At 42.5% G+C, this 12490-nt stretch overlaps 1 protein-coding gene across 1 annotated transcript; it reads left to right on the top strand.

Annotated features, from left to right (window-relative positions):
- Positions 1–5203: 5203 nt before the first annotated feature.
- fgg (fibrinogen gamma chain) lies at positions 5204–12152 on the top strand. Its single transcript, XM_088419288.1, has 9 exons — positions 5204–5370; positions 6438–6506; positions 6578–6764; positions 7818–7902; positions 8168–8298; positions 9205–9338; positions 9891–10075; positions 11071–11348; positions 11877–12152. Exons 1-9 carry the CDS (start codon positions 5248–5250, stop codon positions 12050–12052), a joined length of 1368 nt encoding a protein of 455 aa, XP_088275414.1. The 5' UTR covers positions 5204–5247; the 3' UTR covers positions 12053–12152.
- The last annotated feature ends 338 nt before the right edge of the window (positions 12153–12490 follow it).

The raw sequence follows: 12490 nt of genomic DNA, 5'->3' as shown, positions 1-12490 counted from the left end.
GACTGTTTAATAATTAAATGTTAAAAAAAACGGAAGTGGGTCTTACCTCTTTCTATTTTCTACATGTGGCGCTCAGGGGAAAAAGTCTGGATAATTTGGACAGCCCAAAAATGTCCGATTAATTTGGTCGATTAATCGTTGCGCCTCCAAACCTGACTGCTCCTTTGCAATTCATGTGAGGAACTTGCATGCCCGTTCATATTTTGCATGTCCAGTAGAATGTATATTGGAATTTTTCAACGTAATATAACAAGGTCGCGAAAACCCGACTAAATGTGGGTCAGCCCCGAATGCAAGCGGTGTATTTGAAAGTCAACCGCATGAAATATGCAATTGATTACGTTCAAGTGTGAAGAATTCACAAACAGTCGCGCACATCTGCACTCACTCAAAGTGCTGCTTTCGCACCGCTTTCCTCGCTCGTAAAAAAAGCTCACGTTTTGCTCACGTTTTTTCACAGTGTCATTTTTTTAATGCCGCTGATAAAACAGCATCAGAGTATAAACGAAAGTCAACAGTTTATTTAAAACAAGCCACAAAGCTTTGGGAAGACATTATAGGCGCACACGCTAACGCTTAGCATCAAGAGGCAATGTTGTTAGCCTTCAAATAATAAATATGTAAGTGCTGCAACTCATGTGGATATACAGTATAATAGGCCCTGTATTTTTCAGGTGACATCATTCCTAAAATTGACATTTAATTTACCATAAAGGCTACGATAAATAATTACTGTATTTTCCGCACTATAAGGCGCACCGGATTACAGGGCGCACCCTCAATCAATGTCATATTTTAAAACTTTTTCATATATTGGGCACACCGGATTATAAGGCGCACCCTCAATGAAACTTTTTAAAACTTTTTCAATCACAATATAGTAATACCCAAAGTAATAACATTAATAAGTCAAATAACTCTAAACTCTCAATAGCATAATAAGTCAATGTCAATATGAGCAACCTTGTTCAACTGCAAACACACAAAAGAAACAGCTAAAGCTTACTTTATCACTTCCTTCCCCATCTACCAATCCCAATATTGATCCATATACAAGGCGCACCCGATTATAAGGCGCACCAGCAGCTTTTTAAAAAAATTAAGAATTTTAAGTGTGCCTTATAGTGCGGAAAATACGGTAAATGGCGGCTGCGGGCAGAGTGCTAAATAAACCAAGTAGTGAGCCTCTTTTGTTTCATCCCATGAACCAAACAGGAACGGAATAGGAATGAGGAGGGAAGGTGGGAGGAGGAGGATGGTTCCAAAGCGCACTTTTCTCCAAGCGGTGAAAACATCCCTTTTGTCCAGATTAGCCCAATCCTGTTGGTTCTGTACGACACGCTCGTTTGACCCACAAAAGCAACCGCAAGGCTCTGCTTGTTGACCCACATACTGTAGCGCCGCTTCTCCGGTCGGGGGCCGCTAAGCGCTAAACAGCATATTTTTATTTGTTTATTTTATTTGGAGTCGCTGCTGATTTATCAAGGTTTCTCAGCCGATGTCCTCACGTGTACTCGGGCTCCGGGGTCAATTAAAGTCCACCGCTAAAAAAACAAATAAGACTGAAAGCATTACTAGCGTCACTCTTATCGGTGTTTGTGTACTTGGGAGTGTTAAATATTCTAGTAAGTGATAATATACTGAGACAATATTTACGTTTTTTAGAAGTTGTATGCACAGGTCCGACGGTACGATTTAATTGCTCGTAAAATAATCCAATTTCAAAGTTCTTACCATCAGTACTTGTTTGGTAGCGTTCAGTTCAGGTAGCTTCGCCGACGGAAGTTAGCTCGATTAGTTAATTAGCTTGTTAGTGAATTTGTTAATTGGTTAACTAGCTAGCGTGCTACTTGTTGGCTAGCTCGCTTTCGTACACGTTATTTCGCTAGCTAGCTTACAAGTTAGTCAGCCAGAGCGTGTTTTTATTAGCTACAGTAACTACCTCAACATAGTGTTTTTCAATTTGTTTTACATGTAAAATGTTTCAATTATTGGCTGATTGCGAGTTTAATTCATTTTGTTTTTGTTTTTATAACTGGCTGAATTTTGTTCAAGATCAAAAACTTCCATTTGTTAAATACAATAATTTTGATTTGATTTTTTTTATCCCATTTAGAGTTTTTTATGTTATTTTGTTTAGCTAGCTACCTGGTGTGTTCGTTAACTAGCTTTTAAGCTATCCATTTAACAAGTTAGTTCTCTAGCTATCTTACAGGTTAGTTGGTTGGTTAGTTAATTAGTTAGTACGTTAGTTAACTAGTTAGTTTAATATTATTTTATTGAGTGCATCTACATCTACATTTTTTTTTCCATTACATTTTAGATTTTTTAGTGATTTGTGAAGCTAAGCGATTGGAAAACGAATGTTTGCCTTACCCCTCGTTAGATGGTGCAGATCGACAAAAAAAGTTATTGTCTGACTGTTTCGCTGGTTTCCCGTTATTTCGTTAATAAGTTGGTGCAGATCAAGGTCAATTTTATTCCGATTCCCATATTTTTTTACCAACAATTTTGTTTCTTATTTGTTGCGGATCTAGTTCATTTCTTCGTTAATCTGTAGCTATTTAGCAAGCCATCACATCTTCTGTTTTTCAGTTGTTACTTGGTTGGTTATTTATTTTTATCATTCTTTTATGGTTGGTGGGGTTTTTTTTGGGTGGTTGAATATTGGAAAAGTTCAAAAATGTTTTTTGAAATTTTTGGCAATTTTAATCCACATAAATTCTGGCCTAGTGGGGAACCGACCCGGCAGATTTAAGCATACTGTGTTGGAGTCCGTCACGTTAGACTTTTGAACCTTTGTTTTTGTTTTGTTGGCCGGGCAAACGGGCGGCACAGCAATGTGTGAACAAGAGGCTTTTTTTTTTCCTCCGGCCATCACGCCACCTTCAGCTGAGGAGACTTACCTTAGCTTAGCTTAGCTTTGCGTCTGTGACCGACAATCGAACCCGGAGGTTGCGGCGCGCGCCGACCTTTGCCCCGCTTGTCCCGAGCGGGAGACTTATACCAAGCGGTCGCACACTTGAGAAAAGTTAGAAAAGCTGATGATTGACAGGCCGCAAAACGATCGCCGAATCGCGCTTGCGTTGCGTCAGCTCGTTTTCGCAAATTCCGATACAAAGTATCCGATTGTTCTTTTATCAATGATGTCGTTTGTTATTTCATCGTATTGTTCTTCAGGTCATTTTTGCAGTAATTCATCAAACGGGTTAGTGGTTCATTATTTGTTCGGTCCATCAAATCCCCAGCATTCCTTTTTCGTTAAATTGTTCGTTCGTCAGTCCCTTGGTTTTTACAACTCATAATTAAACAGTGGCGTTTCATTAGTTCATTTGGGCAAATCAAGATAAAAGATTTTTTTGCAAATTCCGATAAAACGTTTTGTTTGTTTGTTAATTTTTGCAGTAGTTCATAAAACATGTTAGTAGTTCATTATCTTGTTCTTTCAAACAAATAAACTAGCATTTTTTTTTCCTTTCTTACTTATATTCTTTACTCACTGGTCCGTTAGTTAAACTGTTGATTTTTACAATTCATAGTAAAACATTCCCGATATTGAATCGCTAATTATTTTGTTCGTTCACACAAATCAGCTAGCACGATTTTTTCGTTTACCTACTTGTTCTTTCTCCGGTTTGTTCCTCAAACTTTTCATTTTTGTAAACCCTAAAAGAATTTTGCCATTAGTTAGCTCGCGCATCAATTCGTCAGTCAGTCATTTCGTATGTTAGCTAGCTAGCTAGTTAGCGTCATTCGGTAGAGCTTCGTAAAGAGAGCCATTTCATTTGATGGTCAGTTATATATCTTATTTCGCTTTGTTCATTTTTTATTTTTATTTTATTCCCCTAAGTTTTCCGCATTTTTTGCAATATTCCGATGGCGTTTAGGGACTCGGCGTCAGGAGCGCGAGGAATTCCTCCGAAATTCACTCCGCTCGACCCAAAAGGTCGGCGAACCCCCGCGGAAGGATTCCTGCCGGGAACGTCGCTAACCCGAAGCCGCTGAGTCGGCGCCGCGTTTTGGCCTCGCCGACGCCTGAGTCAACAGCGGAGGCGTGCGGCCCGCGAGCTTCCAGGTTCAGCCAAAAGTTAGCAAACGCGTCTTGGCACGGGCGGAGGGAGACGCTTTCCATCTGCCGCGGGCCCACAAAGAGGTCGGTTCACCTAAAGTTCAGCGAGCGGCGTTTAGGTCCGCCCGCCGGTTCGCGCCGGGGTCGCTTTTCAGGCTTCGCATCCGTCTTGTCTTCGGGCCGGCGTGTCGTAAAAGCAGGTCACGCGGAGGGAAGGCCAAGGTAGGATTCAGCGCGCAAAGTCAACAAGAGGCCACTGGGCCACACTGCTTGCTTTGGGGTGCGTTCAAGAGCGCTTTTGTACGGGATGTGCTCTACTGGGAAAGACGGCCTTTGGCCTTGACGGCGGAGGAGAAAAAAAAGTCGAGTAGTTTCGTGCTGAGGAAAGTGACTTTCCGGCAGTGAAACGTTCATATTTTGGATCTAATGACTTTGACAGCTAAGTTACTTTTTACGTACCGTTCAATCAACAAGACGTTCCACTTTTGTCGATCGAAAACAACAATCACGTGCGGCGAAGGCTCAGCTTAAGACCAATCAAAATGGAAAATATGACCTTGAGAGATGGAGTATGACTGCCAACTAGTGGCCGATTGTGAGACTTACAGTTGTGCTCGGAGTTGTCTATACATTCCTCTTTGTGTATCTAAACTTATGAGCACCTTTCTATCTGCAAAGTAGATGACGTGTGCATACATCTACACATTCATTTGTGTGTCTGCATGTATAAACATATATTTTTTATTATATACATTACCGATAGAAAGAGATAGAAAGCTAAAAGGCTAGCTAGTTAGCTAGCTAGCTTTCTAGGTATAGATAGATAAATAGAAAGCTAGTTAGCTAGCTAGCTTTCTAGGTATAGTAGAAAGAAAAATAGAAAGCTAAAATGCTAACTAGTTAGCTAACTAGCTTAGTTATAGATAGATATAGAATGCTAACGAGTTAGCAAGCTAGCATGCTAGGGATAGAAACGCAAATAGATGTTTACGATCATTTTTACAAACGGTGATGAAACAGAAGCGTCTTTGGCTTATTTATCAATTATGTAAGGAACATCAAATCGGTCAAATCCGGGAAATGATCCGAGCGGCCGTTTGAGTCATGGTCAGCGCGTGGGTGTTTACGTCCGGACCTCTCGTCAAACAGCCCGCGGAGGACCTTGTCCCCCGATAAATATGCGGCGGCGGCGAGTGGTAGGGCTTCACACTCGGCCGAAAGGACAAAGAGCAGGACACAAAATGGCTTCCTCGCTGCTGGCCCGCGCCGGGCTCGTGCTGCTTTTCTCCGTGGCGTCCGCCGTAAGTCCCAAACCCAAACTGGAATTCTTCAAACGTTCTGGGGGAGAAAACCTCCAAATTTGTATTTTCGTGATACAAAATTGCTGTATGATTTGGGGAAAAAACATATTTTGTATGATAGTAAAAAATTCTGACTTTTCTTTCAAAAAATATGATTTTGTTTCTGAAAGATTTATAAAGTCTTTTTTCTCAACAAAAAGACGCGTTCATGTAGGACGAAATTTTTAGAAAAACTAAAAAATGACTGAGAAAAATAATTTTTTTCCTAGTGTAATATTTCAGAAGGTTGTCTCGATTTTTTTTCCTGTTTAGTCAGTAAAATCCATACATTTTCTCATAAAATAAAAACTGGGTTTTTATTTTTTCAAAATAACAAATTTTTAAAAGGGTTTCTTTTCACAAACTTGTTTGTTGTTTGTTTGAACGTCACAAAATTTGAAAGAGATTTTCATTCAGAAATCTCAAGACATTCTTCTACGACTTAAACAAATCAACGTAAAAAGATAACGTATTAGAAAAAATTGGAAAGTCATTTTTAAAATGCTCAGAATGCTCTATAATTTCTTATTAAAAAAAAAAAAAATCTAAATATCATTTTATTCCCAAAAGAGGAAACCTGTTTAGTATTAAAATTCAACTATATAAATAAGAATTATTGGAAACATATTTGGAAGAATATTAAATATATGATTAAGAATTATTCTAAAGATGTTTTCTTTAAAACAAGATATCAAGTTTAAAAAAATGATAACATCATTTTTCTTTGGACAAATATGATGTCAGGAAAATATTTTCTCATAAAATAAAAACCGGCTTTCTGTTTAAAATGCTTGTTTTTATTTTTCAGAATTATTATTATTATTATTTTTCAAATGATGCTTGTTGTTGCTTGTGTTTTTTTTCTATGTTGTTTTTACAACAAAAAATTTGTGGTGGTTTTATCTCTTTTTGAAGACAATGAAAATTACATTTTTTTTTTTTTTTTGGGGGGGGGGGGGGGTGACCTTTTGAACCTCGAGCCCAGCGCAAAGAAACTTTCAAAACATTCTTCTGCTCGCTCATTTCAGCAAATCCGAGGAGACAACATCGCCACCAGAAACGACAACCGCATGACGTGCCACCCCGACGACGGCTTCGTGAGTATTCGCCCGGGCGCGGCCGACGCCCCTCCGACCGCCGTCACCGACGCGCCGCCCCGCCCTCGCAGGGCAGGTACTGCCCCACCACCTGCGGCGTGGCCGACTACATGCACAGATACACGTCGGGCGCCCACGACGGTCTGGACGTTCTGCAAAGGGAGTTGGACACCGTCGCCAACTTGACGCGGGGGGCGGAGGAGCGGGCGGTCTACATGAAAGACGGCATCCAAAGCGTCCAGAAGAGCGTCCGGCCCGGTGAGTCGCTCGTCTCGCCACCGAACCAAACGTTCCACAAATGGAGTCCGGCCGCCACCTGAACGCTAACATTGGCGCGCGGGCTAGCAATTAGCGTCCACGCGCTAGCGTTGCTAGGCGACGGCTGGCCAAACGCGGTAATACTCGTAAGGAAAAATAATAATACGCATAGCGAGAGCTAAAGCGCTCCTTCTCGGCGCCAGGTGGTGCCGTGGCGTTCTCCTTGTCAAAGTTTGCGCAGGAGTTTGAAACTTATTAAATTGCTGTAAGTCTAAATTCTCAAATGGGCTCCCTGAAGGAACGCCAAGGTGTACTTTTGTGATAACTCTTTTCTATTCATTGTTATCGAATACGTGACACGTATTTTAGTATGAATGCGATGCGGTTGTTTTTCATGCGAAATCTTACACACTAGGTATTGTTTTTTTTTTTCAGATTCAGAACAGCAGGATGTGTGTATGTGTATATATATATATATATATATATATATATATATATATATAGAGAGAGAGAGAGAGAGAGAGAGAGAGAGAGAGAGATGGATAGATATATAGATATATATATATATATAGAGAGAGATAGAAATAGATAAGTAGATATATATATATATATATATATATATATATATATATATATATATATATATATATATATATATAAAGAGAGAGAGAGAGATAGATATATAGAGATAGATAGATAGATAGATAGATAGATAGATAGATAGATAGATAGATAGATAGATAGATAGATAGATAGGTAGATATATATATATATATATATATATATATATATATATATATATAGAGAGAGAGAGAGAGAGAGATAGGTAGAGATAGATAGATATAGAGATAGATAGATATATATACACACACAATTTCTGGATTAAAAAAAACAAAAAAACAATACTACTGTATTTGAGATTGAATGATTTAATTTACTCTTAATCTAAAAAGAAATTTGTGCTTCATCATCAGACCATTTTTTTTTTTTTTGGTCCTGACTTCTGCATGGAGCGCAACTAAAACGTTGAACATGTCATCCTTGGTTTTGCAGACGCCTACTTCCAAAAGTCGTCCAGTATGCTGGATGACGTGATCCGCTTTGAGAGGACCATCGTTGAACAGGAGAAGCAAATTTTGTAAGTTGACAAAACCCAGAGAAATTCCGACATTAGCGGCATTATTTTCTGAATTTCTCCCTTTTTAACATGGGTCAAAGTGCAACGAAACACTTCTGCCCTCTGATTATGATATCATATTTGAACATTGTTCCAGTCCCGTTTGGCCAGAGTTTTAACAATAACCCTTAAAGCAAATCAACACTCAAAAATACCACCGCCATTGATTGTTCTCCGACATTCGACCCCGGCGTGACCTTTTGCCGATTTCTCACGACCGCCGCAGCGAACTGGAGGATGCGGCGGCCGCCAACGAGAGGAGGATGGCGGACTTGAAGACGCTGTCCATTCAGCTGCAGAAGACGTGCGGCGAGCCCTGCAAGGACAGCGTGGAGATCGGGACCGTCACCGGAACGGGTACCCAAACTCCTCCCCTAATTTGGACAATATCGTTACGTCAAAGGCGTTTCGCGCCAAAGCGTTGGAAGAAGACAGCGGGGGGCTGAAATTTCACCCCCGTAGCGACAACACGTCAAAGTCCAAAACGGCCATGCGCTTAGTTATCGCGTTAGCGGGAGTGCGCCATCCCCTGGCTGAAAAAAAAATGACCCAAAAATGATCAAAATACTGCCAAAAAAAAAAAAAAACAAGTGAACTTTAGATTGTTTCCCAACATGTGTCCCTTTGCTCGGAGGCAGCAAAAATCAATACGTTAGCGACATCAGTGAAAGATAAACAAAGGAGATTTGCTGCGGGCGCTAGCTTTTGAAGTGGAAGCAACAAACACGCTGGAGTTTGATTAGCATGAAATAGAATCACCACAAAAAGTAATGAATAAAAAAAAAAAAACGATATCTCGATTCATTTTGATGGCTGTTGTTAAAGGAGAGCAGAATTCAAGTTGAAAAGAAAATACATTTTACACTATTTTTCGGCACTCGGTTACTTCAATTATGCTTATTTTTAAATGAATATATAAATGCATTATATACTGTATATTTTCCCACAAATGTATTTCTTACAATCAAAATTATAATTCAATATAATTCAATTCAAAGAAACCCTAGCAAGGAAGGCCATCAACATCAACTGACGTTTTTGACGATTTTTTTTCTCCTCCGCTAATTTCACATTTGTGTTTATTTTTTTTGAACAACCGTCACGACCTTAAACCGTCATCCTCCGATCGATTTTTTTTTTTCTTCGTATAATTCGACGTTCATCGAGCGATACAAAGCGTCCCAACTTTCGACCGTGCGGCTTTTCGTCTTGGCGTTTCTAACGAAATGAGCAGTTTCCATGTTTTTGTTTTTGGGGGGCCAGATTGCCAGGACGTCGCCAACAAAGGGGCCACCGAAAGCGGTCTGTACTACGTCAAACCGGCCCAAGCTAGCCAACAGTTCCTCGTCTACTGCGAGATTGACAGCTTCGGCCGCGGCTTCACCGTCATCCAGCGGGTTGGTATCTTCCCAAACTCTACCATTCGCGCTAACGGGTGACCGTCCTCCCAAGTAAAAGCCCTTTTCAACTAAAATACACGTAAAAGTACCAAAAAAGGATTTTTATTCACACTGACGTGTGACATACAGCCGCGCAGGATTGCTCCATATAGGCTGGCTCCATAGATGTTAATGACTGCGCTAACAGCCCGCCGTTCCTACCGATCATTTTTCAACAAACGATATTGACTCACGCTGACTTTTTCGGCCGGCAAATTCGTCCGGCGGACCGACCGAAATCTATGAGATCTCGAGGGGGGAACGAACGGAACGCTACTGTGCTTCGAAACGCGTCATCGTCAGAGATTTATACAAGTTCGCAATTAAGTAGAAACGTGTCTCCTTTGTTTCCAGTTGATGGAAAACGTTCGTAGAATCTCCGAATATCAAAGTAGAAATGTAGCATTTATCTACAAGGGTAGCCCAAAGAAAACGTGCCGAACAGCCAAGCGATACGAGCGGGATATTTGGAACGGTTTCAAATGGAGCGTCTTTCCCCGGCGCGGGCAGAGGCGGGACGGCAGCGTGGACTTCCACAAGGACTGGATCCAGTACAAGGAGGGCTTCGGCTACCTCTCCCCCGACGACAGCACCGAGTTCTGGCTGGGCAACGAGAAGATCCACCTGCTGTCCGTCGGCAGCAGCATCCCCATGGTTCTCAGGATAGAGATGGTGGATTGGGAAGGCAACAAAAGGTGAGCCCCCCCCCCCACCCCTCCACCGTGTGATACCTCGATTCGATGGACGCAAAGTAGAACTAGCTCGTAGCAGAAAATAGAGAAGAGCGAGCTAAACAGTCTGTCAGCGTGCGAGAGCCAGAGAATTAGCTTAGCATCCGCTAAAGGCGCGCAGCTAGCTTACAAGGGGCCCGCTCATTTTTATCTACGACTGTTGTTTTTTTTCCTAGTTGGCCCGGACGCGTACACGAAAAATATAAATAGATGAATGTCTGGACTCCTAAAAAAGTACGTCTGGGATCCAATGAGTTAATGTGACAATCGGACGCGTTAACGCTTCATGTATAAGGAGAAAAGAAAATTTCAATATTTTATTTCTATTTTTACTTCATATTCTTCTCAATACTATTTCTAGGGCCTTTGTCAGTCAGCCCAAATCTTTTCCGCCAAGAAAAAAATTGGATGCAGGGGCCACTTCATTACTTTGAAAAAAAAATCAGTCAAGCGATTGCATATTGTTTACATTTTTCTATTAACTGCAATCCTGTTCAAATTTGTAATTTGACACGGAGAAAGAAATGGCGGAAGCCATTTTTGCTTCATGAAGAGGACTATTATGACTAGTTCAGTTGGAAAGAATTAACGCATGTTTGCGGTGGGAACAAATATATTGATATCATTTTTAGCATTTTAGCCGCTTAAAAATGTATAGCGGGCCACTGGCCGTAGTTTGGACACCCCTTAATTGTAGTCATAGTTGATGTCAGAGGGTCGCCAATTTTAAGTGTGTTCAAAAGAGAAATTAGGAATGAAAAAATGCCCCCCCCCCCCCATTGTAAGTTTGGCATTTTAGCCCGAAACGGTCCTAAAACGGGCCGCGTAAAACGACGCGCGCGGCGAGCCGGATCCGGCCCCGGGGCCTCGATTTTGACACCCCCGCGCCAACCGGCCACCCTCCGGCCATGAACAAACAGGCCCAAAGCAAACACGGCCCCCCCCGACGCGGCTTCCAGGTACGCCGACTACGCCATGTTCCGGGTGGCGCCCGAGGCGGACATGTACCGCCTGACCTACGGCTACTACTTCGGCGGCGACGCCGGCGACGCCTTCAACGGCTTCGACTTCGGCGACGACCCCAGCGACAAGTTCTTCACCTCGCACAACGGCATGCAGTTCAGCACCTTCGACAAGGACAACGACAAGTACGACGGCAACTGCGCCCTGCAGGACGGCTCCGGCTGGTGGATGAACCGCTGCCACGCCGCTCACCTCAACGGAAAATACTACCGGGGTGGGTGGCTCTCCTTCGTTCGCCGCCCGCCGACGGGCGCCGCGATATCCGCCGCGCGCTCCTCGGCCGTACCCCCGCTTAGGAAATCACGGAAGTCGTTTCGTGGCGTGAATTTTTCCCGGGTGGGTGCGCTTTCACGTAAAAGTGGGCTAATCCCTTCCAAAAACGGAGAAATGATGAAAAAAACTCATGCGTATTCGAATCACATTCGTCTATAATAATCATGGAATTCAAAGTACATCGCGTTAAGAATAATTAGACCAAAAAAGGCTCCTGGATGCAGTTCATTCGTTTGCCTTCAGGTGGCGCCAGTGTGATACAGGGACCGTTTTATCTCTTTTTGAAAACAAGCGTCGATTGAAGCCGCACCGGACGATGAGCCGCCGGGCTCAAATCACGAGAAAAAAGTTGCGTCTTATAGTCCCCGATCTTGGATAACCTGCGGGCGGCGGGTCGGGATCGCTTTCGGAAATACAAAGCCGCGCGGCCACGCCCCCGGTCCTAAACGCCGCGCCTGTCTTCACGCAGGCGGACGCTACACCGAAAAGGACGCCGGAGAATTCGGATACGACAACGGCATCATCTGGGTGACGTGGCACAACCGCTGGTACTCCCTGAAGGAGACCACCATGAAGATCATACCCGTAACGCGCATCTCGGCGGGCGGCGGCCAGCAGGCCGGCGTCAAGCAGTTTGGCAATTAAGAAAAACTCATCGCAAAGGAACGCTCTTCTTCTTCTTCTTCTTCTTAGGGTTAGAGTTATTTTTTGGAGCTCTGAATAAAGTTTGGTGTTTGCCCCCGTTCTTGAGCCACTTTCCTCATTTGTCCGTACTTAAATGGGGACGTGAAGTCTTGTTTGGAATTTCGTTTCAAGATAATGTGGGAACATCCGGAAACGTACACAAAATGTGGCAAATTTCGTCGGTGCTTGGATTCACGTAAACGGTGCTTGAGCACCCTGGGAAAAAAAAGCCCTAACGTGCTGATTGTGGGCACTGTGCTTTTGTTGTTGCGAGTTGCTACTCGAGTTGAATTTGAAAGATTTTTTTTTTTCTGTTGATACATTTCGCAACTAATGTTTTTGTTTGTTATAAAGTAAGCCATTTGCTTTTTGGGCATAAATTGGCTTGATTTGGTTAAT

This window comes from Hippichthys cyanospilos, chromosome 7 (assembly GCF_059441005.1).
Source record: "Hippichthys cyanospilos isolate Australia breed blue-spotted pipefish chromosome 7, RoL_Hcya_1.0, whole genome shotgun sequence".
Lineage (NCBI taxonomy): Eukaryota > Metazoa > Chordata > Actinopteri > Syngnathiformes > Syngnathidae > Hippichthys > Hippichthys cyanospilos.
Note: the sequence above shows the minus strand (reverse complement) of the source record. Positions and strands in the feature narration are given on the sequence as shown.

Excerpts from the sequence above, each read along its gene's own strand:
- fgg (XM_088419288.1), top strand. The coding sequence starts at position 5,248 with ATGCGGCGGCGGCGAGTGGTAGGGCTTCACACTCGGCCGAAAGGACAA. Across the intron at positions 6,507-6,577 it reads GCCACCCCGACGACGGCTTC|GGCAGGTACTGCCCCACCAC; the intron begins GTGAGTATTCGC and ends CCGCCCTCGCAG. Across the intron at positions 8,299-9,204 it reads CGGGACCGTCACCGGAACGG|ATTGCCAGGACGTCGCCAAC; the intron begins GTACCCAAACTC and ends TTGGGGGGCCAG.